Here is a 26,187-nt window from a genome sequence, read left to right as displayed (position 1 = left end):
TGAATTTCACGTCGTTTGACCTAAATTCTGGTCCAAACGCATTTTTCCCCCCTAGCAGTAGCTAAGTTCAAAATTGTAGCTGTATCTATAGTAGCAATTTAAAATAGTCATCCATTATTTGGCTATTTGACAACACCGTAAGCTTTGTTTACAAATCGTAGACAGTGTGACGCTGTAGAGGGCGGGAACACTTCCTTTCATAGTGATTGGCTGAGTGAATTCCTGTACTAACGAGAAAATCGTTCCGTGTGGACAGGCGAGCTATTGTCGGAGCTCAGATATTGTCGGCCGAGAGCTCTCCTCGCTCCGCCCACCTCTTTCTTCTATTCGTCCATGCTGGAGTACAATAGCCCGGGCTGCGGATGGATTCCGAGTATGGACGCGGACGAGGACGACAGCCTTCAACTATGGAATTTTGTGATTCTTCACAGCAAAATGTGCAAAATACCAAATTGGATACTTCGCCTGTGCAATTGTGTACTACAGTGAGCAATTTGCAACCAGAGCAAATCACCCCTGCACCGGATGATGAACGGGGAAGACTTGTCAACCAGTTTTACGAACTCATACATCAGTTCGAATCAATTCAGAAGCAGAAAAACTTCATGAGACGAACACCGACTTCTGTGGATACTGCCAGCTACAATCAGCTTGACAATGCTGGTAGTACTTTTTCATAAGATCAACGAGATAGCGAACGTGTTAGAAGTTCCTATCTTTCACTTGCCTCCGACCAGAGATGAATTTCTAAAAATCATCGAGACTGAGCGGTTATCCAAAATGGCCGCTACAGCCGTTGAAAATCCTCTCCCTCCCCAAACGGAGGCGAAAACGACCCACGAGGTCCGAAGAAAACCTGTTTCTGCCCGTAAGCGCAAGACGCAAACAGTGGACTCTGAGGGGTTTATTACTCCAGCCACTAGAAAAATGGGAAAACCTCCCATAATTGATTTAACTGTGGATAATAACAGTAACCAAACTACTATTCAAAATTCAAATACTTCTATTTCAAATTCTCAGCTGGTACTAATATTGCTAGAAAAAACAGTAAAAACAAGTATGAAGCTATTAAAGAATGGCTCATCAACGGCGGTGACCCCGTCAAGGAGCAAAGGGAGAAACTAGTTCCGAGCAGGCATGGAGCGTCCCCCCCTCCACCACAGCCTCAAAATCACATCCCGGCTATTCATATGAGGAGTAGCAAGAACTGGAAGACCCAGGTGTCTTTCTTAAGAGAAATTGCCCCAAACCTTAAGCGTACTCTCACTGGACCATATTTAAAAATTTTTGTACAGACTGAACTGGAGTTCAGGGAGGTCACACGTTGGATGAAGCAAGCCGGCATCCAATTCAAAACTTTTGATCTTAAACAGGACCGGCCAGTCAAAATTGTAGTCAGAGGAACTGATGTCGACCCTGTGGAAACTGATGTCGAGGACGTCAAAGAGGAAATCGAGTCACTGGGATTTAAAGTGCATTGCTGCGTTCGGCTTTACCAGCCAGGCTCTAGACATCTAATGCCACTTGTTTATGTATAAGTCATCCCACACCCTTTCCTCGACCAACTGTTTGCCGTCACTGAAATGTGGGGCACAGAGGTCAGCATTGAGCGTTATCGCGGCCTAAAGGGCCCTACTCAATGCTTTAGGTGCCAAGGATTTTTCCATTCTTCGGAACTCTGCACCTTGCCAATCCGTTGTGTGAGATGCTCTGGACCCCACTGGGCACGTGAATGCACCAAGGGGCTTGATGTACCTGCAACTTGCTGCAACTGTGGTGAAAGTCATCCAGCATCATATAAATCTTGTCCTCGACACCCAGCTAATAAGCGGTCTCGTGGAAAGAAAACCACGCTTAAAAATAGGGCAGCTGCTCAGACAGCCCCCCCCTCAGGGTTCTTCTAAGCCCCAATCACAAGCTACTAAAGCACGTCTTATGCCTGCTCCCCCTAACGACGTCAACTCACCGTCGTATGCAACGGCGGTGAAGAACGCCACCGGGCACGGATTCAGAGCTCAGAATCCAAGACTGCCGGCTGCAGAAAAACCTGTAGCCCCAGCAGTATTAACCTCTGCAGAGTGTGCAAATGATTCCGAAGATGTCTTCGCATCCACACTAAAATGCTTGATTGAAATCTCCCGTGACCCTACGGTAGACAAGCATATTCTGCTCCAAGCCTTCAAAAGAGCTATGCCAAAGCTTAGGCAGGCAGACGCTCTGATGAGGGCCTTTTACTTATATGAAAGCTACATTGAGCTTTCAAATTAATTTCGACCTTCATTAGACCCATGTCTTCTGTTTTTCAGCCAGGAATCTTTTTAAACGGCCTAACATTCAATTGTGTCAGAAAAAGTTCATTTACCAATTCTGAACTAACCATTGGCTCCTGGAATGCCAATAGACTTCAAAACAAGATCCATGAAATAAGAGATCGTGTTGTGGTAGAACACGATCTTGACGTGTTTTTAGTCCAAGAGACTCATCTAAACTCAGGGAATACTCCCAAAATTCGGAATTATGACATTTACTCTACGGACAGGGTGTCACAAGACAAAAATCCGAGTGGTGGCACTTGTATTTATGTGAAACATTCGATCAAACATCACATAATACCGTCCCCTGATTTAAATATTTTGGAAGCGACTATTATCCAAATTTTCCTTCAAAATTCTCCCCCACTCACAATTGTTTCAGCTTACTTACCTCCACAATCAACTGCACGTGGAAGGCCTTCTTTCCCTGTCAGTGATTTTGACAAACTTTTGAATATTTCAAATCACCTGATCATTGCTGGCGATCTAAATTCACGTCATACCGCATGGTTTTGTCCTAACAGGAACAGGTATGGCATTAGTCTAAATTCATGGTGCCAGAGTAACCATGTACAGATCATAGCTCCTACCCTCCCGACTTACTACCCTGTAAGAGGGTCCCCTGCAGTACTCGATCTGGCTGCTTTCTATAATATTTTCTTTAGGCATGAAATTGAAGTGATACAAGATTTAGACTCTGATCACTATCCTATTTCGATAACCTTAGATGTTCAAAATCGTTACTCAAAATTACAGGAGCAAGTCTCAACAAATTGGGACGATTTTCGATTTATTTTGGAAAACACAGCACTCCCTCCCATACAAATTTCCAGCAATGCGAACTTTGACAGGCAGATTAAAAATCTGGAGTCTTTACTTAAAGAAGCGAGAGCTGCGGCTTCAAAACCTATTCAGCACCCTGGTGCCAGACTCCCACCTGACACTAAATTCAAAATTAAGCAGAGGAACTACTTGCGAAGAACCTGGCAAAGGTCGCGCGATCCCAGTATCCGCGTCCAATTTCGCAAGATACAAAACGAGATAAGGACTGAAACCCGCTTGTTAAAACAAGCGGTGTGGAAAAATTATATTGAGCCCCTAACGACTGAAAACAAATCGATTTGGCGTGCATCCGCCCGATTACGCAAACATTACGAGCTCATTCCGCCTCTTGAAACGGCCGATGGCGCACAGATGTCCTACACAGACTCAGAAAAGGCCGAAGCTATTGCTGACAGCCTTGCTACTCAATTCACACCAAACAACGACTCCTACTATAACCGCCCGGTTACACAGGGGCGCATCCATTCACGGGTTAAAGACTTTCTATCACAACCTTTCACGCGTGACCTCAGGCCAACTGATCCACCTGAAATCATGGTTTACATTGATAAAATTAAACCTGACAAGGCCCCTGGCATAGATTCAATTTCGATCAAAACTTCCCCGTAATGTTTATTGTCTGGATTACGGTCCTTATTAATTTAATGCTCAGGAGAAGCTATTTTCCCGACTGTTGGAAAACTGCAGCAGTCGTACCCATTCCAAAACCGGGACAAAATTTAAACTTACCCGTCAATTTCAGACCAATTAGTCTGCTCTCGTCTCTCTCAAAAATCTACGAGTATGTCTTGCTTAATCGCCTGAATGAATTCTGTCGAGATCAAAATTTGATCATCCCGGAACAATTCGGCTTCCGACCTAAACACTCCACTGTACACCAGTTATTACGTGTAGTGGAATTCATTCATGAAGGCTTTCGCAAGCGAGAGAAAACTGGTATCGTCTATCTTGACATAGCCAAAGCCTTTGATAGGGTTTGGCATGACGGACTTATCTACAAGCTCATGCGGCTTGGTTTCTCGGCTCATTTCATTAAAATTATTAACTCGTACTTCGCCGGACGAAGTTTCCGTGTGCGAGTTAACCACGAATTCCAATCTATGCCGGCTGTCCACAGGGCAGTCTCGTCGGGCCTTCAGTTTTCAACCTCTACTTAAACGACATTCGTAAGGCCCCTAGTATCGATCTTGCTTTATATGCGGACGATACAGCCATCATCGCACAACATTGCACACCTTCACGGTAATCTCTACATTACAGAGTTACGTTTCAGCCTTAGAACTCTGGCTCGGTTTGTATAAAATCAAAATCAATGTCGCAAAATGTGCTGCTACTCTGTTCATCCGAAGAAATATCCCCCATTTAGATAACTTAATTCTCTTCGGTGAACCTATTCCCTGGGTTTCTTCATATAAATATCTTGGTGTCTTACTTGATTCAAAATTAACTTGGCAACTTCACATTCAAAAAATCATTGCGAATGCGACGGCTGTCAAATCCAATCTGCGCCCCTTCTTCGCTTTAAATAGCGACCTGTCAATTGACAAGATTTTGCTCTACAAGTCTATCATAAGGCTTGTTCTAACTTATGCATGCCCCATTTGGGGCCCATCAGCACTGACTAACAGAAAACATGTCCAAACTTTTCAATCTAAATTGCTTCGGCAAATACTCAAAGCTCCGTGGTATATAAGGAACGAAGAGATTCATAATGATCTCAAAATTGTGCCCATTAATCGCTTTATACAGCGACTTTCGGAAAACTTTTTCAAAAATATTCAACTTGTTGCAAATCCTGCACTGTATATGCTACCTGTATATGATCCTGCAGTCGCCTCATCTAGGAAGAGACCGAGATCGGTTCTCAACCCGGATTATGCTGAAAACCCATTTAAACGAGCAAGGTATGCTCACACTGACATGCATGTGAATAATTACTTCTCGTTCCTTCCCCTTCCCGCCTCTCGAGTCTTGAATGCTTAAGTCATTGACCGGAGGAACCCCTCCTGCTTCTTTAAGAAGAAGCTTTACAGTCGCAGGCGACTGAACCTAATTTTTAAATCTAAAGTCAATTGGCTATTTTTCTATTTCAAAATAGCTCTTTCAGCCCTTCTAAAAGGGTCTTTTACTTGCTTTTAGCACCCTCTTAAGAGGTGTCAATCATTTGGCCTTAAAGACCGCACTGAATAGCGGGCGGAAACGAAACTGCTCCCTCCGTCAGCTGACCATGGAGGTAGGAAAGGAAGGAGGGGCCAGTCGGCACTAGAAGTGAAGCACTACTTTGAAGCTTGGGTCACCAGATGGGGTGTTCTTTGTTTACATTCAGAAGCTTGCTTGACACGGTTCTGATAGTATTTCGACACACGACAGTTCCATACAAATCGAAAAAGGGACACTTTTGCATGAAAGAAACATTCATAGTGTGATGGATAATAGCAATTTGTATAGTTTAGTCACATTTACGCAAAAATCACATCTTGGTTATTTTTCGATAACTAACAACAGCGCGATTTTGATTATGAATTTGTTTTATAAAATTCTAAGCTGTTGAACTACAAAAATATAGATTTTAAGAAAAATGTTATGCTTAAAGAATGAAAAATACCTTACGGTACATTTAAAATTGTATACGTCTTTCGATACCCTTGATAGAGTATTCGCTACTTTTATTTTATTTTCCAAACGCCAAAATGTTTTAAATAAAACAAATTTTTTTCACATCCATATATTATTGTTGCATATTATTGCAAAAAGCATGTATCTGCCTTTGACAAAATACATAACTATTCATTAAATTATTTATAAATGTATTTGAAATGAAGAATTTTTTCACTTATAAACAACTGTGAAAGTACTGTGAAGAAATCTAATTATTAAATGTATCTAATTTATACTGATTATAAATGTTATCTAAATATATAATAACATTAATTTTGAATTGTAAACATAAATTGAAATCCTGTTGACAAATACGTTATAAAACTATTTAAGCAAGAATTGTTCGTATTGGAAAGCAATCAATCTGTTAAAAGGTATTGTAAAGCAAATGCTATGAGATGCGCACTTAAGAAAGTAATAAAAGAGTTTTGGAATATGTATTGTTGAAATGAAGGGTAAAAAAAAAATCTGATAAGTATAATTAAAAGAATTATTCCCTTTACATTTTATAATAACTCAGTTACAAGTTTTAAATAATACTTAAAAAAAAAAACTTATTTTATTCCCTTTCAGAAATGTTCAGAGAAAGTCAAATACTATTTTCCTAATAATTCTCTAATTTAAAATGAACCGAATAGAGCATTAATTATAAATTGACTTACATTTTTCGATTTAAAAGAAGCCAAAAAATCATGTCATATTTAAGAAAGTATTTTAGGAAGAAGCTCTATAAATAGAAAAGAAATTATGCATAATTTTAATATTAATAATACAATAAACTTTGATATTAATTTTTGTACCTTAACCGAAATAAATCGAATTACCTTAATTTTTTTTCTAATGTAATTAACGAAAACTTGTGAAAATATTTCATTCAAATTAAACCATTCTGAGAAAACTGTCCTGTGAAAAGTATAGCATTTAATTCCGTTCAGAAGGAAATGTTGTTTAAAAATATGTTGTTTTCACATACGTAGGACTCTGAAGTGCTGTAGAAAAAGAAAATATATACATTTATATGTATATTTACGACGTAATTACAAAATATTTACACCCGAACGCGTCAAATCCCATTGAACTCAATGGTAAATGACCCAATGTTTTGGTCACCACGTAGGGATCGCCGGTGCTTCAGAGCAGGGTACGGGAGAAACTTGTTTAGGGCAACTCCATCTTATTTCCTACCTCCATGCAGCTGACCAATTGACACAGCAACTTTTTCAACGCGTAAGAGCGTCCCCCGTCCTTTCCCCTCCGCGAAGTTGACATTCGCAAAGAAAGATCAAGTATCAAGGAAACACCTGCTTTTATTTTCTAGTCTTTAGCAAAAATTTTGTCTAAGATGACTGCCCCTATCTAATTTATTCTGGCCCTTATTTTGGCGCAAAATTAGACCTTCTGAGGTTTTATATTTGTTTTCAGTGTGAAGGCACTTATTCTTAAAAGCTTTTTTCGGCTTAACAAAATTTTTACCGTATTAGAAAATTCCCTCTTTTGATGATGTGGAGGTAAAGGCGTTTATGCCTAAGAACTCCGTAAAACGAACTTCCTTGATCCCGGGCTGCGGAAATTGTCTATCGTCTCCTGACTGACTCGTTCATCTATTTGGAGTCTACTTCTCAGGTTAATGTTTCTCCACCTTTCAGGAACTTTTCCCCACCCTCATGAACTACAGACTGATTTCTCGTATGTTTCATGTATGTTATGTGCATATTTGTTCGAAAATCGCCAACAGTTTATTAGCCAGGGATAGCGCACCTATTGCGGGTGCCCTTTTATGCGAACTGCGTTCGCCTGAGTCGTCGGCCGAGAAAATCGCTATGTGTAGACGGGCCTTAAAGGGTATCAAAGTCTACAAAAGAAAAGCTTAATATTTATTTCTTTACCTTATTAAACATTTCTTTCAATGTAAGTTGCTTCGCTTTTTGTGCTAATACATTCAATACAATTCTTTAATTCTACAGACAGACATAATTTCCTGTTCAGTTACATTGTTGAAGTCTTGTAGCTGCTATTTCGAAAATTCCGACTATCTTGTCAATTTAAATTTTCTCGTAACTTGTCTGTCACTTTCTTCACTTCCGGTAACGGTATTTTCTGGATTTAGTACCATAATACAGATTTTGCCATTCATTAATTGATTCATGATTGAGAAGCATTGTCATCACAATGAAAAACTTCTTTCTTATCATCTTCATTTATTACCACGTCTCCACATTTCTTTACAAAATCCGTTAATTGGAAAATTTCACCTTTGTTTGCGATATTCGAAAACCTTTAAAATTAGCGGCAATCATCGTCAAATTTAGCTATCCTTCACTATACATATTTGGCTATGTATCATGAGCTTGGCAACTAACAAGTTATTTCGTTAAATTTTATCTTGCTTCTATCGCTTACTGAGACAATTAAGCCTGAATCGTATTACTTTAGTTATTTATTATACTTGTGTCTATTTTTTGCACATCCTTAAGGCTTATCAGAGTTCTGAATAAATAAATTCCCACATATACAGGCCATATTCCCATATATACATTACCTTATTGAGGGCCTGCGCTAGCTATCTTACCGCCTGGTGCAGTCTCTGTAGGTCCTAAATTCTGCGACTAGAAGCGGCCATACCAGTCCTGGCGCTGGTTCTGGGTTTACGTGAATAACAAATCTGTTATTCTTAATTTAAATAGTCCTAAATGTAATCTTTGGGTCTATGATTATCATCAACAAAATCTATTTTTATCATCTCAAGTTGTCATGTTTTGGTTGACATCAGATCAACGATGTATCTGTGGAATGTTTAGGTTTGAGATGTATGCCAAGCAGATACGCAGCAATGGAGCCAAATTACTGATCGTACAAATTTATGCTAAAATGATTGTTTCTTTAATAACAAGGTATTTTATTTAGTGTTCAAGTGAAAATAAGAATTGCGACTCTCTAAATGTTTTATGCGCGGAGGGGGAAATTAAATGTGCATGTGTAAAACCTACGAGAAAATGTTGTTGGTGGTTTTGAGGTCCGGATTTTAGATCATTTTGGACTTTGAAATGTATTAAATATTATGTTTAGCAAGGCAAATTTTATTTACATACACTTAATATTCCTTCCCTCCTAGCTTTAGTGCATATGCACTAAGTAGCATGTTTAATGAGCTAAATGAGACTTAGACATGTTTATCATCATTATTTTCTGCTAATGTTATGCTTAATATCATGTTTTTTTTTCTTTTCTGGCATAAATATAAATTCCATATGCTTTAAGCCACACTGCTTTTGCCAAATAACATGTTTAAGAAGAAACATTAGACACATTTATGCTCAATATCATGTACTTTCTGCTGACAGTTTGCTTAATATTATGCTTAGAACCCTGCTGATTAGCGATTAATGACCTTGACAAGAAAATATGCAATACCACAAATGAGATGTCTGCAGTAGTAAAAGTAAAGGAAAAGTTTCAGCATTAACGACATAAATGATACTAATGCTATTTTAGTTAATATTTGGTTCTTCTTTTCTGTTACTGGAACAGGTTTAAGAAATTTATGTATGTATGCATACATTTCTCAATCTGATCCCGATACCTGATGAATACCTAATATTTATATCTAAACAGTTGTATCTTACTTTATGCATACAAAGTTGCACAGAATGCTGAATTAGATGCATGCGGTGTAGGTATTTTTTACATTCAATTCATGAGGACATCATGAAAAATGTCTTATGTCTGTGCAACAATAAACTTACATACATAAATTTTAGAAGTTACTGACTAAATATTGAAATATCTATGCTTGAAGTGCTAAATATTAAAAAAAAAAAAAAAAAAAAAAAGAAACTGAAGCATTTAGAAAATTCCTCTCATACTTCCATTAAAATTAATGTTAAAATTAATTAACATTAAGGGGGGAACATTTAAAATATAAAAGTTGATATACTTATATTGAAAAAAATTTAATTTAATATCTTCATAATTTCAGTATTCTTCACCCATTTTACCCTTAAGACTAAATAAACTATAAAAAAGCATTTATGATTATAATTTTATAAAAATATGGTTTATTATACAAAATAAACAGGTTGAAGAACAACAAAGTTACTTCAATAAATTCCATGAAATAAAATTTTAAAGTAACACAGCAAATTTCTATGAGAGTTTTGCTTTACAAACTCATCTTATAGATACCAGAAAAAGGTTTTCCTTGAATTAAAAACCATAAAAATTGTGACAAAGTGCCACATATCGCTAGTTTCTATTCAGTTCCAAAGTTGCATTATTACGGGAACCATTTGAGACACTTTCTTTTCTATGCTTGAGATGCTTATAATGATGATTTTTGCCAAGAACAATGAGACAGTTACAAGTGAAAAAGAATTTTTTTTTTTTTTTTTTTTTTTTTTTACACACATGTTCATGCTTATAAAGTGTGCATTCTTGCAAATTAAAAATCAAGTTTCTTTCAACACGGCATAAAGAACATTGAACAGTTTCTGGCTCTAATGTAGAATTGGGTGCCCTTGGATTAGCAAAAAATTTTTTTCTATTTTGGTGATGAAACCCCATTTTTGTTTACCATGATAGTTTTAACTTCCTGATTTTTTGTAAATGAAAATAGATCGATGTGTACATGGAGAAAGCTAAGGCAGTGCGCATTGCCTAGTTTGTGCAATTCTCCAATATTCTTTTAAGTGAAAATAGAGCGATATGTGATGAACACCAGGGTTGTGCAATTCTTCAACTTCTTTTGGTTTTGTGTAGCGGCCATCTTAAAATTGTGCCTTCCTGGCACCGATCTTAGCATCAAAAAGGAATCGCCAAAAATAACAAGGGGCACCCAATTGTTAAATTCTACCCAGTTTTTGAATAAATATGTACTATATTTGAGTTTCTTACCTGCATAGAAATACCACAATACTGATTCATATTTTCAAATCTCTTCTTAGTTTCTTTACACACATGGAACTGCTCTACTTGGTATGTTCAGGATTTGAAAGAATTTTATCTTACAAGACCTCATTTCCCTTTATCAGTATAATGTTATAACCAAATACTGGTTTTAGAATGTTATACACTCGAGACATTTGATATTGCAGATCGATAGTCATACTGAGAATATTTCCTGATAATAGATTTAATTAGATAAAAAGTATGTAAAAAATGAAACTGTGTAATTTGACTACAGGTCTTTAGTATTTTAACACAATAAAGAAATCACCTAATATATTATTTCATTACAGGTACAAGAAAAGCATCTCTATCATTAATTCAATAGCTTTGATTGTTAAACTCTGAAATGTTTTTAGCACAAAGAAGATACAAGTCACAATACACATATGGGATGAAGCATTTAGCCCGGCTCCAGAATTGCATCTCAGAAGTATGACAAAGTGGTAAAAGCACATGATCACCACAGTACATTTTGGTAGGTAACAGATGTAACACTGAATATAAGTGATACGAAAATCTGTGACAAGTGAGATCCAGGGTTACAAATTCAAATTTCAGAAAAGGTGGAAGGAACACAAAACGCATCATGGCAGATCCTGAACAAAACAACAAGCAGCTTTAGACTCTTTAAGATAGGATAGATAAGCAAATGTAGCTTCATGTCAACATTAGTTAAAAATGCAATTGAGATAAAACTTGCTTTAAAAAAAATTAGATTATGATTTATTTGTATCAAATGACAATTCAAAAACCTGACCATAGCATCAGCAATACGTTTTATAGCACCCAGTATCCCGGTATAATACCTTTAAATCTAAAATTCTGCCACTAAATGGCTCTCTTATTACCAAGAATTTTTCCATCAATTAATACTGACAACTGTTGTGATTCAAACTGACTTGACAGCAAAAAAAATGAGATTTCTTTGCTGTGTACACAAATCTTTACTACACTGATAAATAAAATGTTGATACTAATTTAACATCTCCTCAAAAGAAAGAAGGCTTCTTTTCTGCTTAGATCAACAAATAATTTTTTGAATTATTCTGCATTCCAAATGAATTCTTACATATATGACAGATTTCTCTCTTCTGTCAATTTGCATATCTTAATAATGAATTAAAAATAATAATGAATTAAAAATGAATTTATCCATACTTTATGCACAAGTCTTCTCTTCTGTGTGAATAAGTGTAATGTTTAAACTACTCTTCTGATTAAATGACTTCTTACATACTTCCTTCACACACATGAGGTATTTCTCCTGTGTGAATAAGCATATGCTTGTTTAAATCACCTTTCCATTTAAATGACTTTTTACATACTTTACACACATGAGGTTTCACTCCTGTGTGAATATGTGCATGAGTATTTAAATGATTCTTCAGACTGAATGACTTCTTACAAACTTGACACACATGAGGTGTCTCTCCTGTGTGAATAAGCATATGCTTGATTAAATTACTCTTCACACTAAATGACTTTTTACATACTTCACACACATGAGGTTTCTCTCCTGTGTGAGTAAGCATATGGGTCCTTAAAGTAGACTTATGGCTAAATGACTTCATACATAATTCACACATATGAGGTTTCTCTCCTGTGTGAATAAGCATATGCTTGTTTAAAGTACTTTCCAATTTAAATGACTTCTTACATACTTCACACACATGAGGTTTCTCTCCTGTGGAAGTAAGCCTATGAGTGCTTAAAGTACACTTCTGACTAAATGACTTCATACATAATTCACACATATGAGGTTTCTCTCCTGTGTGAATAAGCATATGCTTGTTTAAAGTACTTTTCAATTTAAATGACTTCTTACATACTTCACACACATGAGGTTTCTCTCCTGTGTGAGTAAGCATATACTTGTTTAAAGTACTTTTCAATTTAAATGACTTCTTACATACTTCACACATATGAGGTTTCTCTCCTGTGTGAATAAGCATATGCTGGTTTAAATCTTTTTTCCTTTTAAATGACTTCTTACATACTTCACACACATGAGGTTTCTCACCTGTGTGAGTAAGCATATGGGTGCTTAAATTAGACTTCTGACTAAATGACTTCATACATACTTCACACACATGAGGTTTCTCTCCTGTGTGAGTAAGCATATGCTTGTTTAAAGTACTTTTCAATTTAAATGACTTCTTACATACTTCACACATATGAGGTTTCTCTCCTGTGTGAATAAGCATATGCTTGTTTAAATTACCCTTCTGGCGAAATGTCTTCGTACATATTCACATATATAAGGTTTCTCTCCTGTGTGAGTAAGCACATACATGTTTAAACTGAACTTTTGACTTAATGATTTCTTAAATACTTCACATACATGAGGTTCTTCTCCTGTGTGAATAAGCACATGATTGTCTGAATTAGTCTTTTAACTAAGTGTCTACATACCTCACATATAAGAGCTTTCTCTCCAATGTGAATTAGCATATGCATCTAAAGAGCTTTTTTGACTAAACGAGATCGTACAAATTTCATACATACGAGGTTTTTGTTCAGTATGGATATGCATGTGCTGTTTTAAATATTACCTCTTGAACATTATTTGTTGCCTTGTTACAAACCATGAACCTAGAACAACCTCCTCCTAAAATATACAATTTCTGCACTATATTGATAACTGTAACTGACATTCTTTATATAATATAACTTGCTACGTATCTCGTGATGAATTTCATCCTCTGAAGGAATGTAAAACTGGCAGCTAACCAGAAATTTTGGTAAAAGAGTTTTAAGTTGGTTTATTCTAGCATTTCTTGTCTCATGTAAATACGCGTTTTTCTTCGTAAAAGGATCAACACAAATTATTTATGTCAGGTTGAAATTTTTGTATAGTTGCTACCTAATAGCTTGAAGAAGTTACATGTCACGTTAGAAATTTAGTAACAACTCTTAAATCTTTCACGGAAAAAAGTAATCGGCTTTCAAGCTTTGAATACTAAACAGTATGAATCACACTTCAGCACGAAGTTAACTTAATTGAAGAGTCACATCATAGTTTTAAAACAGACACTATTATTAAAAAAACTATAACTGCGGTTATTATTTAAATAATAAAATCAGTTTCAACGAAAACAAACCTTATTATCACGAAAGACAACAATTACTGCGCATTAACTTCCTACAACTTGAATATCTATTATTATTGCCATGCACTAATTACGAAACTATACTAGCAAATTTTAAGTGAGGCTTGCTCATGAGCCAGGAAATTTAAAATACAAAATAATAAACATAAATAAACATTATTAACATCTTCCAACTTTTGAAAGTGGCGATTTTGCGTTTTGTTTATAAACGTTTGTTACATTATTATTATATATTATAAATGTTTGATTAGAAACGTTGTGTTTGATGATAAATTAAAAAAATTTTGGTTTTGATAATAAATTATAATTGGTGTTGTGTCTTGCGGTGTGGGTTCAGTGAAGTGCATGACGCAACCAAACAGACTAGTTCACAGCACGAACATTTATTTCTAACTAACTCATAAGACAGCAGCGATACGCTATTTTTTGCAGTTACATTACATTCTCCTCTACTCTCGTTTACAAAGGTTCTCATGTAAAAGAGTACTGATACTCTCGAAATCAGATGATACATCCCTCCCCACTTATTTAGAGATTTAGGGCCCTATTCACGACAAGAAGCGTAAATAACGATCTTCTCTTAACGGACGACACCTAAATTTCACGGGTCCAGTAACCGTAAGGACTGTTGATTGGTTAAATTGGCATTCGTGACAACGACCGTCGGAGGGATCCTTACGGTAAGTAACCTTCGTTCGAGAGTTGCGGAAGTTCTCTAAAATAAGCCAATCATATTACAGCTACTAGAGATACAGGTTGACTCATCAGCCATGTTCAAGCGTGGGCCTCGTATTGTAGCCACGCTTTGTATTTCAGGTTTTGGGTGCCATTTTTGGCTCTTTAGCCGTGTTCGCTAAAACATATATTTAACATTCTAGGGTATCCAAACTTCCGATTTTTTGCATTCATATAAAGATTTATGGCTTTTGACCCCCTTCTTTTCTCTGCACTCTGAGAAAATTTGGCAATTTTAGAAAAATACAAGAAAGAATATATTAGTTAAAAATACTTTCTTTATTGAATTTTCAATTTTTACTTTTAAATACATGCATAATGTTAAATATTACTTTTAAATACATGCATAATGTCAAAATCTATTTTTTGACAATAAATTTCTCCCAGCTGTATGCTTAAATTTTTATGAGGTTGCAACTTTCATAGTTATTTAACTTTTTTCCTTTTAGAAATCAAGGTAATTTCATGTGTCATTTAAAAATTAGAAGTCTCTCAGTGCTCTATTTGTATGATAATTCTTAATTTCTCAGCTATCGCATTTCAGTACTGATGGAGTTAAGGATATTACTTTTATTTACATTACATGTTAAAATATTTAGAGGCCATTAAAGCTGAGGGTACAAATTGGTATGAAAACAACTTCAGTAATTTTTAAGTTTCTAAAGCTTTCCTGAATAAATAGATAATTTTCTAAAATTGTCAATAACGTTTTACATGATAAATACATAAGTGCATGCTGGCGCTTTAATATATCTAACAAGTTCACAGTTTAAACTTCTGAAAAATATTAATAACCTGTCTGCATATAAAGCATATTTTTTATTTTAAATATGCTATTTGAAGTTTGCTCATATGGAATCTAACATCTATTATTGTAGCAAACTGGTTAAAAATGTTATTTTGCATGTGTTTCCAGAAAAAGGCAGCTAAAAGCTTTATGATTTTAAATACTGGTTCAAGACATGCACTTTTAAATTATAATGCTTAGATTGAAGTGCAGAATGCTGTAAAAATACTTCAGTTCTCTGATGGCAAAAAAATAAATTTTTGTATAGATTTAGTAGAGTTAAAATTCCACATCAAAAACATTTTTTCCTCTTTATTTAGGTAAAACGAAATTAAAAAATAATACATACATAAATAAATAAAAATAATACTTTTACATACGGAATTTGCAGATATTATTTACTAATCAATTATTTGTTATTGATAGCTACATTTTATAATACATTGAAAAATACTGATAAATTTATAAGAATTTACATGCATTCAATGATGAAAAAACATACATATGCTGTTAATATTACACTTATCTGAATATTTAATGATAATTCCATAACCTATATAAAATTCAATCTATACCACTGCAAGGACAATGCTTAAATCACAGTTCTTCTTATTAATTAATTTCCATATGTAAAAACATAAAAATATCATTTAGCTACAGATCTATAGATTAAGGCCTCTTGTAACAAGCAGATGCAAAACACATATAATGAAAATAATGCAAAAATAGAAATAAATTGCTCTACATTAGGTGTGGTGTATTTAATTATGGCAAAGCACACTAGGGCTATCTGCCTAAGAGGAGGGATGCCTTTCGTGGAGGACTTTCTAAGGGAAACTGGCTCGTATACACGTTACACATGGGGAAAACCACGAAAACACCCATGCAGCCAGCCCGTTCGCGGGATTCGAACCTCGGACCGAACTACCAGTGTTCAGCGACTTTACCGCTCGGCCGCTGGTGGGCCGCTCTACATTAGGAAAAAGAGTGAAAAGTCTTTTTCCTGATGTAGTGCAATTTATTCCATTATATTAAAATCTTATTAAAATACAGCAGTAATTTGATATTTTTTTCTATTATAAATCAACAGCTTTGTATAGAATGATCTTACTTTACTGGATTCTTATTTAAATGAATGTATATGGAAATATCAAAATAAATGAAAAAAAAAGAAAAAAAGGTCTGAATAAATCTTAGCCAACACTGCTAAGATAATATTCTTATTTTCAATAAAATGTTTCAAGGTATATCATTTTAGTTTAGTTCTTTTTCTATTAAAGCAGCTAACCTAAAACATATATCTCATTAATTTGTTAAAAATATAGCTTAAGAAAGTTTTATGTGCATACTGAGAAGGCAGAAAAAAATAGCCTTGATTTAAAACCAATTTAAAGCAACAAGTAAATAAAATACACTGGTTCTATTAGCATGTCAACAAAAACAAAACAAACAAAAAAAAAAGTTATGTACTCTAAAAACAAATCCCAAGTATCACATTATGATACATTACACTCTTACAAAATAAGAAATATCAGATTAGGAATATACTCTTTTATGTATTTGATAACAAAGAAGAGTAAAACATCTTCAACATCACGTTATAAAAATTCCTGCAAGTCATTAGAATAATAAGGTAAAAACCATTTGATCATTCTTTCATTGTAGCACTAAGTTTTCCAATCAAAATTATGAATACGCCAAAACAGATTCACTATCGGTGCCTCAAAATTAAAGTCACACAAAAGTAAATTTGATTTAGCTGAACATAAAATCTTCCACGACAAATTTAAGAACAAATTGATTTTTTTTTTAAAATGTACTTGCAAATTTAACAAAAGCATGCATGAAATTTAACTTTAAAATCTAATGCACTAGTATTTAATAACAGTTACATGTATTAAATGAATTTAATCACACGTTTAAGAATGCCAACAAGTAAAAATTAAAAACGTTAATTATAAATTAAATTTGATATTTTAAATATTCCACTGAATTAAAGAGTATATTCAATTTGTATTTCTCTATTTATAAATATGTCTTTTTGGCTAACATATATTAGTAAGCACATGAAATATATTTTTAGCGGCCCGTTTAACTTCAATCGGAACGCCTTTTTAAAAGATAATGTTTTCTGTAAAAAATGTACTAGAAGCTGAAGAACAAACTTCGGTGAATTTTCTAGACGATAGCACACTGGAATAGGACTAAAAAATTTAGTTTTAAGAATTGATTTACTTGATAATGTATATAAGCCAAAATATGCATGCGAATCCCCTGTTATGCTAGCTTAGTGGTAAAGCTGACAGTAGTAATGTTTACTTTTGGGGGTCGTGAGTTCGAATCCCATACGCATTTTTCACCCTGTCTGCAACTCTTTCTCAGCTTTTTGTTCCAATTTTATATATATTCGTGTTTTATAATTTATTTCTATTATTATATGCATTAAATATATTGTTTTATTTATGCTCTTATTTATTTAAATTCCCCCCCACCCAAAATTTTGCAAATTATATAATACGAATTTAAAGCCTACTCTGTACATACATATTTGAATTTAATAAACATTCTCTATCTGTAAAAAGCAAATTTAAAGTTAATTAAATTTAAATGAAATTTAATGCAAACAAATAAATGATTACGTATTGCTGCGAACTAATTTACATTATCATTTAAATTCTGAGAACATATGTAGATCAAGTGCAAGTATCAAAATTTTTAATCATTTATTTGTTTGCATTAAATTTCATTTAAATTTAATTAACTTTAAATTTGCTTTTTATAAATAGAGAATGTTTTTTAAATTCAAATTTCATTTCTTGCAGCAATGGCGCAAGAGAATTATTTAAATTAAATTTAACTTTAGTATTCATTCTTTTGAAAACCTGTACATATATATATATATTCGTTTCACTTTTATGAGTGTACATACATGTGCTCAGACTTTGGGATGTTTACGGCTCTAAACTTGTGTTACCAATTAACATGAGACAGTATTAATGCCCTAAACATTTTTTAACAAAAAATTACTATAATAATTGCTTTTAAATTCAGTCCTCTACAGCAGAAGCACAGGAATTAATTAATTAAATATTTCCCTTTTCTTTACCTAATGTGTGTATATATAAAGAGAAGTTTATTTTTATAACTTCTTCTGTAAAAAGAGATATGAATTAAAAATTTTTAAATTAAAAATAATATTTTATGGATTATGCATAAAATATAACTGCCCATAGTGCATTTTAAAACGAACGAGATTTCTAATAAATTATCCAGCTATGACTCTGAAGTCAGCGGTATACAAGCATAGCAAATTTTGTCTAAATATTGTGAGCCTTTCTTTACAGTTGCTCTGTATTTTTAAAGTACCAACTATTTTTTAATTCCTTTAACTTTTTTTATTTTATTTATTTATTTGTTTATTTTTTCACTATCAGTACATTTTAGTTTTAATAATATATATATTATTTCATTAATATTTAAGGCTTCTAGAAACGCAAATTTTTTTTTAAAATTTACTTCAGCTTCTATGGAATTAGTGATGTTCATAATATGCATTATAACCTTACTTATCTAAAAATTGCTAGCTTACTTTACTTTCGCAGTTCATAAGCAGAAATAAAAATTTCCAATAACATGGGAATTTAGTAAACAAAACTTTCTGTATTTTACGTCAGGATCCATATCAAATCCAAAACAAACAATACTCGCTTAAGCGGGAAAAATTCAGATGTTCAGTGTCCTAACTCGCGAACTGCTTGTTTGGCGCCAAAATATTACAGTGACACCTAGCGGGGGAAAATGAAAATATTCTACGGATACGCGGCAGTGGAAGCGCATGTACGGATGCCGTATGCGTGTCTTCAATTGACGCAACGCGTTCGTACGCAGTAGTGGAAAAGAGGCCTGAAGGGATTGCGCGTATGGCGTGGCCAGCATATTCGCCCGACCTTAATGCCATTGAAAATCTTTGGAATGCTCTCGGCCGCGCTGTAATCGTCCTGTTTCCCCCCTCCAGCTACTCTTATTGAACTGGAAACTACTCTACAAGAAGAATGGCGATTGCTTAATCCTGCGGTGGTTGAGCACCTAATTGAAAGCATGGTCACAAGGTGTAAACTTTGTATACAGATGAAGGGGGATCACATACCCTATAAATGTCATTTTTTAAATTTTATGCTGTTTATTTTCACTTTATACATAATTCGTCTAAGTCTCCATTATGTCATTATCTGATAACTTACGAGAATTTAATATTGTTTTCATTTCTGTATAGAGTTATTGATTTTGTTTTATGCATAAATATATATGCTACTTTCCTGGCGAATTTTGTGTCAATCAAAGCAGTATTTGTTGATTTTTTTGCATTTTACATCTTCGTGCTTAACTTTTGGAAGTGAGTGTATTTTATAATTAAATAACAAAAATGCTAACTCAAATAGATTTAAAATTTTAATTAGTCACGCCTTCTTCATTGTTTTTTCATCTTGGAGAGTTGACATTATTAGACAGTTAGACATGAAATATTGTCAGTTGACTGTTGTCCTTCAAAATTATTTAAGATGCTTGATTTATCTTTAGGTTTATGAAAAAACTTAACATACAGACTAGCTTCAAAAACTACTAAAAAAGACATTTAATTGGGAATTCTTTAAAGATTTCTCATGAAACATAATCAGAGGATTATTTTATACCACGAATATCAAATAAAATGCTGTAAATCCCTTCGCGGCTGCCAAATCCTTACAATGCATGCTTGTGAAAGTGATTATTAATTTTGAGAACATAAATATCGCTACGGAAGACTTATATCATCTAATATCGTGCGTGGCTTTTCAGAAAGGCTTCGTGAAAGTTATCAACAACTTGTTACACTCTCATTGCAAATTTTCTTCTGATTTTTGCTGTAGACTTGCATCTGCACCCATATTAAAATCTAATGGGTGCGTTAAAATAATGAAATAATAAACTCTAAGTCGGCATGCACATTTCTTTTTCATTTGTTAAAAATTGTATACTTTCTATTATATTTCGAATAATCTGTTTTATTTCAAAAAGAAACTTAATAACAACATCGCCGCTGTTAAAATTTAAATTCTTCTCGAGATGGGCTTTGTCTTGAGGCAACAGTTTGCCATTGTACTCCTTCTGCGGACAGTTTGACGTATTAAAATTTTTAATCTTTAGTAATGTGCTAGCCTTTGAAGTTTGAACTAATCATTAAATTTTCAACGTAAATAACAGTATGAGTTTTATTACCCTCATCCTGGGAAAGTATCTTCTTTTAGTTCTTTGTTGCAAGGATTCTTTAAATTAGAATTGATCATGTCAAAATACATCATATTAAAAGTTTGGATTAGGTGTTCCCTAATTGTCATGGTAATTGTGACAGGTTTGATTTGGTATGGTTTGTTTGATCAAGTCAAAGCACACAAGGGCTATATGCCTAAGGGCTGGAATGCTTTCGCGGAAGAAATTGTAAGGGAAACTGACTCCTATCCACTGTACGTTTGCGGCAACGAAAATACCTATGTAGCCAGGACGAAACACACACACACACACACACACACAAAAAAAAAAAAAAAAAAAAAAAGCAATGGAAACACCTATGCAGCCAGGCCGTTCACCTGGAATCGAGCCCAAACAGTGCTCAGCAGCTTTGCCGCTGGGACACCGGTGGGCCACATGCTGAGAGAAAACAGTAAACCGTTAAAGGCAAATTAAAGGCAAATGGTAGAACCTCATGTATGATGACTTTTTTTTTTTTTTTTTGTATTAACATTATTTTACTGTAAATCCCCACACAGTGGTTGCTTTTATGAGGAAAGTCAGAGACACCTAACTTGCAGTTTTGTACCATTTATTTCAGTTTTGGGATTTCGCCGCAGTATTTTCATAATAGATATTTTTAATTTTAGTGTAATTTAGTTGGTTTGACAAACTGAAATTTAAAGCGAATAATTGAGAATATATACCTGCTTACTGGTACTCACTTAATCATCCAGTGGCAAAGGAAAAAATTTTTGTAACACCGCATTTTCAACTTCCCCCGCGGGTATATCTTTTGCAGGTTCCAGAGTAAGCTGACAAATGAAAATTGCTTTCTCTTTCAAAGTTCCAATAGACTAGTACATTTTATCGAGAAACTGACCGAAAAACTTTCCTACAGTTAGTTTTCTTCTGAAGAAGGATCTGTCTCTAACAGCCATAAAAAAAAAAAAAAAAAAAAAAAAAAAAAGCATATGTTACTTCATATTCTACGCCAAATCAAATTCCTTTTTGGGCGGATTATAAATTTTTCTTTGACATATTTCTTCTCCATTTGATCAACAATTCCTATTGTCCCAATTAAAGAGTAAAATAAACTCGTTTTTCTTGAGAATAACCGAATATTAGTTTATTTCATTCAGCTTTTTTCATTCAACCATTTTCTGCTGTCAAACCTTTAGCAAATCAAGTTAATCCATATTTCGACAAGAAAGAAGGGGAAAAAGAAAGAAGTGAATGCCTGTTTTCAATAAACTTTGTGGAAACAATAAAAGGTCCAGTGTAGCTTTGTGTCGAAGAATAATTTTTCATAAATTTCGTGAATCTGCATTGAATAAATCGCCTTTGATTAGGATCGTTATAGTGAAAATTGAACAATATTGACGAAATGCCAAACTAAATTTTATCCAGAAAAGAAAAAAAGTTCTTAGCATTATTTTACCAAATAAGATCCCCTTCATTTTATATATATATATATCTTCTCAATTATCACATATTTTTCAAACCTTTTCGGAGAATCAAGCTGTATTTTACATACGTATACATTTACATGAATTTAAATTGTTTATGCAACCATTGTTCCTATTTATAGGTTAGAGCCTCAGAACGACATACAAAGGCAAGACTTCAGGCACAATGTTGAAGGAATATTTTCATAACAAAGTGGTTATAGTATCAAATTGCAAAATCAATATTGATTTTTTTTTCATTTCGTTTTTATGTAAACTATAGCAAACTTTACTCAGATTTGATATTCCGCTTTAATTAAAAAAGAGTGCAACAAGAAGTAGGAAGCATTTTAAAAATCAAATTCTGTATGAGATAAGTTTGTACCCCTCTTCAAAGGGTCTGCGAGCACTAAATTTTAAATCTTCTGTAAATTGGTTTCCTCGAAGATTCAACCATAAACTCTCAGTCTAAACAACATCAAGAATTTTATTATCCTCATTGTGGAGAAGTATCATTTGGAACATTATTGTACTGAATCATTAAAACCTTCTTATAAATAGTCATATTAAAATAAACCACTTTAACGAAAACGTTTGGCCTTGGGAATGTGCTAATTGTCTTGGTGAAGCACATTTTAAAGGAAAAGAACAGAACTTTAAATAGAAACGACTAAAGCCGAAAAAATTATGCGTGTTTTTGATATTGATAATAGTCACTCTCTATAAATCCAGTTGCGATACTCGCCTTTATGATGCAAGATGTGAAAATCCTTACTTGGAGATAGGCCCACCAGCGGCCGAGCGGTAAAGTCGCTGAACACTGGTAGTTCGGTCCGAGGTTCGAATCCCGCGAACGGGCTGGCTGCATGGGCGTTTTCGTGGTTTTCCCCATGTGTAACGTGTATACGAGCCAGTTTCCCTTAGAAAGTCCTCCACGAAAGGCATCCCTCCCCTTAGGCAGATAGCCCTCGTGTGCTTTGCCATAATTAAATACACACAAATACACACACACCTTACTTGGAGTTTTTTACCATGGAATATACATGCAAATCTTAATATTGCTACGAATTTTGGCTACATGTAAGAATGTTTAGTGAAATTAGATGTAATTTGCAGTACCACTTGTGTAATTTGAAATGAAAGGGCTGAAGAGTGTAAAGCATCGCCAGAAATACAGGTTAATTGCAGCATGTCCATTTAACACTGAGGTAAATAGTTGGGTCTTCAAACTGGAGATATAACACAAAGCTGGAGATAATTTTGGAAACTAATATTTGGCGAAATTTGACTAGAGATCGCCAAAAGGCGCCGAATTTGATAGCAATTTGGCGACATTGTAGTCCTATACCTATGTAACTGTAACTGGTCGGTTCCGTATGTGAACAGCAGTTGTATATGGTGTTATGTAACAGCAACTGTGTATGCCTTTTGGCAATATTGAGAAATCGAAAGTGCTTCAAATTTATTGGCGGCCGAGAAAAAGCATGTAAGACTGAATTTAGGACAAGTTTAGTTCAGTAGTAGAGCCCCAGAATAACACTGCGATATCGCACAATCGCAATTTAGTTTAGTTCATACTTGAGTTGAGAATTTAGCGTAAATCCCTGAAATTTACGTATATTATACGTAAAAGTTGCGAATGAACAGTAGTCTCTCGCGTAAATATACCTAAATTTTACGTAAAAGTTACGTATAGTATAACGTAAAAATATACGTAAATATTTAGTACTTGCCACTGGACACTTTTTATGATATTTTTACGTTCAACTTGAACGTTTTTTATACGAAAGGCCATTCGTAAATTGCACGTATTTTTCTCGTGCAATTTACGAATGCATGCTGCCTGGGACTAAGTCGATATTTTAACTTTTTCCGTTTATTAAGGTACTGTTAAATAGTTTAAATTTGTTTTCATTTTTCATACTAAGCCGCATCATGAAAGAAAGAGATTGCTTACCAGTCGACAATGCATGTTTTTAATTATTTTTTCTTTAATGATCTTTTTTAAAACTTTTGTATGGGAACTTATATTATTTCATTAAAATTTTTTGAAATAGATTTGATAAGATCGAATGAAGTGTCAAGAATTTAAGAAAATGCTAAACACTTCTCTGACTCCGATAAAATTAACACTTAATTTTCATTTCTCATATCGAAATTCACAAATAGGAAACCAGGCATTGTTCTTTTTCATTTCATGGTGTTCTAATTTTTCCACTTCAACTGAACTTTATCAGAAACTAGATGATGATGCAATAAATCGATGTCATCGAAACGACACTACTATATTAGTAGTGTTCCTTTATAGGAAATTATCAATATTATAGGTTTTTATAAACAAGATTTTATGCCGCTGTTTACATCAACATCCACACGTTTGATATTTTAATATAAATATTTAATTTTCCTTTGCAGTTAATAACAAAACTTTTGCCTTAGTATATGGCTCTACAATTGCATTGCTTTTATTTCTGAGAATGCATATTTTTATAGTTATTATTTCCAGGCTCACCCCAAACCCAATACGGTAATTTAAGTAAAGTGTCCGTGAATATCTGTAGGTTGATGTCGAAGAATATAAAGGCGTAGATGGCAACACAGGGAATTTCTGAAGACAGCGTAGACGCATTGTATTTTAATATTAAATAAACAAATCTTGTACTCTATATATAGAAAGTATTGCCCGCTTATTGCATACCAGTTTTCTCGTCCGCCTATACGGTATAAGAGTTTGTCTCTTTCTTGCTCATGACACATTTAGTTTCTAAGTTTAGTTGTTTTACTTTTTTGAATGAAACTGCATTGCTTCTTAGATGTAAAGCGGTGGTTTTGTAATGTCTTGGTGTGGAGAAAATGTTTTTTCGTGATTACTAATTTTATGTAACATATATCCGAACTTGTTGGAAAGGTGAGTGCCGACATTTCTCCTTTTAGTGTTACATGTGTGAACTTATAAGAAACTTCCGAAATTCTTATCTAAGGAAATTTTTCTCAAAAATATGGGTAAACCAGACCGGCTTCATGAAGTAAAAATTTCAGCAATTTGAACGTTTTATTGCGAAACGTTCTTTCCCGGAGGACATTGCACCAAGCTCCAGTTTTTTATTGTTCCATTTACGGGGATTAAGAAGGCTAATGAGCACGTAACCCAGTGAACCAGCTGTTGTGTCGATGGCGAAAAGGAAGAAGGCAGACAATAAATTGCTATAAAAGTTGCTTAATTTTGAACTCTCCACTCCCACTCCGTGCTTGTTCTTCCTTGCTTATTGACGCTGAAAAATTAAACTGTGTAGATTAGAGATGATGGGATGAACATAAATCTGAATAAAATTACATGAAAGAGGGAAGCCGAATAAACAGTGAAAGATTCCTTGGGAGATGTGTTGCAAACGGCCTACTTCCGTTTACTAGCGTATTTTTGACATCTTCGCTGACATTGAATTTACAGATGAAACTCCTACTAAATTTCTTTAAGAATGCTTTACTATTCCCAAATTCAGGATCCCGGTGCAGTTATTTATTGCATAATTCAGCAAACCTGAATTTTTTATGCAAAATTCCAAGTGGCAGAGCGAGCAGGAATTGTGCAGAAAATTGATGTAGTTTTATTCCGGGATAAAATTTTCTTACAAAGTGAAATAGCTAGTACTATTACACTTTCCAGTTTCCTCCTCTCGTATTGCAGTTTTAAAGCATTATTTTTATTCCTTCCCATTTCAACTAAAACTGTCAGTGAAATTCAGTCACTAAACATTGTGGTCGAGCGGAAACAAATAAGAAAAGCTACCTTCAATATCGATGCAGTGGTGAATAGGAAAAATTTGACAGAAGCAAAGATTTAGAAATAAAATATTTAGGAATGAGATTACTATGAACGAGTGCTACTTCAACGAGTGTTTCGTAAAGTTAATTTAAAATAAAAACTCGGATGCAAATTTAAAGGTTCAAATCCCGCGAACGGGCTGGATGCATGGGCGTTTTCGTGGTTTTCCCCATCTGTAACGTGCATACGAGCCAGTTTCCCTTAGAAAGTCCTCCACGAAGGCATCCCTCCCTTTAGGCAGATAGCTCTCGTGTGCTTTGCC

The 26,187-nt window shown here is 34.3% G+C and overlaps 2 protein-coding genes across 3 annotated transcripts in view; one reads left to right on the top strand and one right to left on the bottom strand.

Moving 5' to 3' along the window:
- Positions 1-26,187, top strand: part of LOC146994177 (uncharacterized) — a 269,374-nt gene that overhangs the window by 145,138 nt on the left and 98,049 nt on the right. The gene's annotated exons all lie outside the window — the stretch shown is intronic.
- Positions 10,926-13,897, bottom strand: LOC146994178 (uncharacterized). The gene has a single exon (XM_085826949.1). The coding sequence runs from the start codon at positions 12,959-12,961 to the stop codon at positions 11,987-11,989; it is 975 nt and encodes a 324-aa protein (XP_085683075.1). The 5' UTR covers positions 12,962-13,897; the 3' UTR covers positions 10,926-11,986.

Source organism: Stegodyphus dumicola, chromosome 11, assembly GCF_044657685.1.
Source record: "Stegodyphus dumicola isolate Sdum_Otavi_A_Nest chromosome 11, ASM4465768v1".
Classification (NCBI taxonomy): Eukaryota; Metazoa; Arthropoda; class Arachnida; order Araneae; family Eresidae; genus Stegodyphus; species Stegodyphus dumicola.
Note: the sequence above shows the minus strand (reverse complement) of the source record. Positions and strands in the feature narration are given on the sequence as shown.